The 5,024-nt window shown below is 41.2% G+C and overlaps 1 protein-coding gene across 1 annotated transcript in view; it reads right to left on the reverse strand.

The window, feature by feature from the left end:
* Window positions 1–5,024, reverse strand: part of DNAH7 (dynein, axonemal, heavy chain 7) — a 250,129-nt gene that overhangs the window by 112,949 nt on the left and 132,156 nt on the right. Inside the window, 1 exon segment of the mRNA XM_008563289.1 lies at window positions 1,239–2,111. Coding sequence (XP_008561511.1) covers window positions 1,239–2,111 — 873 coding nt within the window.

Consider the following 5,024-nt stretch of genomic DNA (forward strand, 5'->3'; position numbering starts at 1 on the left):
AGTGAGCGGGAACCGGTCTCCACATGGGATCCGAACCCTCGGCGGGAGCGCCGCCGCATTCTCAAGTGGCGCACTCTCCAGTGCGCCACCGGGCCAGCCCCAGGTTTCCTCTTAAAGGTCATCTGTTCAGAAAGCCCTTTACTCCCTGCATGCTGCCTTGTATGATGGAATTATTTTTTGCTAAACGGTCTGTGGAAAGTAAGCTCAAGGAGAGCAAAGGTCTTGTCTGTTTCATTTGTCTCTTCATCTCCAGCTTTTAGACTAAGACCTGCTACAAACCAAGAAAGAGTTCAATAAATGTTTTGTATAAAATAATTAATTTTGCCAGGAAGTGGAGGTACAGAGAGGCTTTGTAAATTTTCCAAGGTCACAACTGCTTATGTGTTAGATCCCGTTCACAGGATCCCAGCCACAGCCCACAGATTTCCTGCTGTGGAAAGTCTCCCCTTGCTACTCCCCTCCCCCACCCACCATCATCCATTCTCTGCCTTTGTCTGCTGTGCTCTGAGCATCCTGATCCTGAAGTTACTACAGAAGCCTCACTCTGGATTTCCTCCTTTTGACTTCTGTTGGGTTTGGCTAACTCTGCTGTGCTCTGAGCATCCTGATCCTGAAGTTACTACAGAAGCCTCACTCTGGATTTCCTGGGTTTGGCTAATGGAAAGAGGTTGGCGGGTGGACAGAGAGATAATGGTATTTACGGCCTCCCTCCCTTTCTAGCAGTAGCTGAGTTCTAGGTGTCTGGTTCCTGATCCTGCTGGGCAGCCCTCCTTCCACTGCTCCAAACTCTCTCTGAGCTCCAGGAGCACTCCTCCCTTCCTCTGCCCTTTTATACCCAGGTGTAGTAACAACTTGCTGCTACTGCTTCCCCACTTCCTGGGGGCTTCAACATCTCCTCTTGGGCCCCTTAACCCAGGCTCCACCTCGGGGAACAGTCCCTTCATTAAGCTTTCCTCAGTGAAGTCTTCAAGTGTGCTCTCTGCTTCCTGTCAGGACCCTGACTGATACGCACATTTATCCTGAAACTTTCTATAATGTATTGAGGTTAATGACTACATACACTCAATGAGATATTTTTCCATTGTAATGATTTTTGAATTGTCATTTCATACAATACATTATGATTGATTAGAAAATTCTGCTGAACTACATTTTTGGGAGAGTCTATAAAAAAACGTGATGATGATGACAGCGATTCAACATTTTTGGAAGTCTATCTAAAATTTACATGACAATACCTGAAACCAGTCAATGGTACAGCAGTTAATAAGAGCAGGAAATTTTCTAAGACGAACTCGAAATGCATCTCCAATGGGACTCATGGCGAGGACCACATGTAGCTGGTTGCGGCAGCGGTCAATGAACATGTTAAAAAGAGCTATGGGGCTTCCGTCTGTCTGCTTGGTTTTATCCCGCTGGCGATCTAACTGGCGCATCTTATCACATATCTCTTGCTTCTCATCTAATGCAAAGAGATTTGGGATCTCCCCGGCATTTAGCAGGTTGTTGACATCTTCTAGAAATGACTCTCTTTTAATCTGAGTATCTGTAAACAGGAAGACACCCTGCAGGTCACCTTCAGCACATTTCCTTAAGATCGCTTTCATATCTTCATGCCACTCAGTGTTACCGTAGCCCTTGGAGATTTCAACCTGGAACACTGAATAATCGGCCATGTGGGCAGCCAATCTGGTGACAGACTGCCTTCCGCTCCCTCCAACACCAACCAGAAGAGCATGACTGCGTGGCTGCTTCAGGATCCTGGAGATTCTGCTGATGTGTTCTATGGCAAATCGGAATAAGACAAGGTTCATGGGTTTTTTGGTTATATTGTTGTATTCTTCCAGGTGAGTTTCTACTATCACTCGAAGATTATCTACGTCTGCAACTTCTCTGTAGTTGGTATCCTCCTTCTTGGGATCATGGAAATCACAAAACATTAGGCTGCGTAAATCATCTTCTTCCACCAATCCATCATTATCAAAATCCAAATGTTGAAAGAGCTCATGAAAATCTTCTTCCATATACGTTTTCAAAACTTCTTGAATGTAGTTGATAAGCCAGCTTCTGTCTGCATTATCCAGAAGGCGATCATAATACACTCTAAGGACCTGTGCAGTAATTAAAAAGTGGCTTTAGAAACTGATTCTTATTCTGACTTTTTTTTTGTTTTATTATTTCTGTGATAATCTAAAGTAATATGAAAAACCCTCAGAAAATTTCTATGAGTTTTATGAAAAGCATATTCAAACAATCAGGATTGATTCATAATAATGCTTATTTTAGATATTAATTTTGATCATACATTTTTGGAATCATAAGCAGTTACATTGTTATCAGTAAGTGAAAGGTAATTTGGGGGGGCTTAAGCAGACTATAAATATGCAAAGAGAATTAAGGCCTGAGTGCCTTTGCTGGCCACTCAGCTGTGGATAACAGAGCAGGGCACTGGCATGCAGCATTTCCCAGCTCCTTTCCAGTGATGTTTCCTTTTTCCAAGACCCATGCACTTTGAAAGTCAATGGCTAATCAACAGGCATTATTTGCTTTTGTTTGTTTTAAAAAGCGCATTTTCTAAAAGAAGACCAAATGTTTTGGGTGGCAAGGGAGTGCTCTGGACATTTGTTAATTATTTTTGCTGTAATTCATTGCAGAGGGCAATCTACTAAAATAAACCTCTGGTGATTCACATATGTTATGAGACTACAANGCCACTCAGCTGTGGATAACAGAGCAGGGCACTGGCATGCAGCATTTCCCAGCTCCTTTCCGGTGATGTTTCCTTTTTCCAAGACCCATGCACTTTGAAAGTCAATGGCAAATCAACAGGCATTATTTGCTTTTGTTTGTTTTAAAAAGCGCATTTTCTAAAAGAATACCAAATGTTTTGGGTGGCAAGGGAGTGCTCTGGACATTTGTTAATTATTTTTGCTGTAATTCGTTGCAGAGGGCAATCTACTAAAATAAACCTCTGGTGATTCACATATGTTATGAGACTACAATAAATAATCAGGCTTGCTACATACAACTATTCTTCAAAGTGCTATAAATGTTCCAGGGTTACAGTCTGTTTTGGACTGAATTGTGTCCCCCCAAAAATCATATGTTGAAGCCCTAATCGTCATAATCACTGTATTTGGAAATGGGGCCTTTAAGGACGTAATTAAGGTTAAATGAGGTCGGATGGTGGATGGGGCCCACATCGGATCAGACAGTTGTCCTTATAAGAAGAGGAAGAGACACCAGAGTGTGCTCTCTCTCTCTTTCTCTCTCTCCTCCTTGTATGCCCAGAGGAAAGGCCATGCAAGGGCACAGAAATAAGGTGTCCTTCTGCATGCCAGGTAGAAAGCCCTCAACAGAAATCAACACTGATGGCACCTTCATCTTGGACTTCTGGCCTTCAGTACTGTGGGAAAGTCAATTTCTGTTGTTTAAGCCACTTACTCTGAGGTATTTTGTTATGGCAGCCCTAGAGGATGAACACACATATGATATAAGTTATGCATATTTTTGTCAGCAGAACTTTGGGTCCTGACTTTACTCTACCACTTTGGGCAAATCACTTAAACCGTCTGCATCTGCTTCTTCACCTATAAAATGGAAGTAGTAATATCTACCTTGCAAATCTCATATATTTGGGGCAAAAATTAAATGACAACATGTGAAAACACTACAGACTTGAAATATATAATTATTACAAACTTCCTTGGCATCAGGCTGATGGTGTTTGAGAATCATGGTTTTAGTTTTCTCACTGTTGTCAAATTGATGATTCAAAAGCATCATCCCTTTTTCTGGTAGTGGTGGCTGCACAGGCAAATGGTATGATTTAAGCCTCCCCCATACTCCAACTGGTTCAAAAGCTATTTTTCTGTGGGACAGCCTCATTTCCCAACATATGCCAATAGGCACTTCCTTAGATTGAGGTACTGAAGACCTTGAACAATATTCCTGTGGGAGGAGGGAACTAAACTAAGCCAGCCCCATGGATAAAGATCAATGCCCAAGCACAAATCAAGTATATTATTGTATACTTGATTATACTATATCAAGCTTGATATAATACTTGATTAAGTATATCAAGCTGGCAATTTAGCAAGACCCTAAAGGGGTGTGTCTCGAAGATGGTCAGCACACTTGCAATGGAATCCTCAGGGGTGCTTGCTACAATGCAGATTCCATGGCCCCTTGCTGGACCTGCTGTCTTAACAACTTTGAAGATGGTGCCTACGAATGGCCTCTTTTTTTCTCCTTTTTTCCTTTTCCTTATAGAAGGTACAAAAGTTTTAAGGGTACAGCTCAAAGAATTTTTGCACACTTAAACACTCATGTGACCTCCACTAAGACAAAGACAGAGAACATTTCCACACCTCAGCAGGCTCCTCACACTCACTGCTGATACTCTGCTTTCCTCTCTCCTCAACTGGGAACCATTATTCCATCACCAGCTCTCACATTTTTAAAAGTTGACATGTAAAACTTTCTATTATAAATCTAAATAGTTGCAAAGGATGGAATTTCTGACATATTTATTTTGTAATTTGTGCTTTGAATTTATTTACCTCAAAGTCTTGATGGCAGATTTTTGAATTGAGACGTAATTCACAGACCATGAAATTCACTCTTTGAATGCACACAGTTCAATGGTTTTTAGATTATTCACAAAGTTGTGCGACCATCATCACTGTCTAATTCCAAAACGTTTTCATCGCCCTCAAAATAAACCTGGTACCCATTAGCAGCTACTTCTCATCTTTCCAAAGAATCACTTTTAGAGATCTTGCTGTGGTCAAAATATTCAAGTGGAGTGGATCTTCACTTGGACACATGTCCAAATGTGTGAGGATTTAGGAGTTCAAACTGTTTATCTCCAAACCCTAGAGAAACTAATTTTTAAAAGACCTTCTAAAATTTATGTCTCTGTAGCACATGGTTTTTTGGGTTTTTTTTTTGTGTGTGTGTGTGTGTGTGTGTGTGTTTAATTTGCACGTAATAATTGTATGTATTTATGGGGTAAGTGTAAT

This window comes from Galeopterus variegatus, unplaced genomic scaffold (genome assembly GCF_000696425.1).
Source record: "Galeopterus variegatus unplaced genomic scaffold, G_variegatus-3.0.2 Scaffold172, whole genome shotgun sequence".
In the NCBI taxonomy this organism is placed as follows: domain Eukaryota; kingdom Metazoa; phylum Chordata; class Mammalia; order Dermoptera; family Cynocephalidae; genus Galeopterus; species Galeopterus variegatus.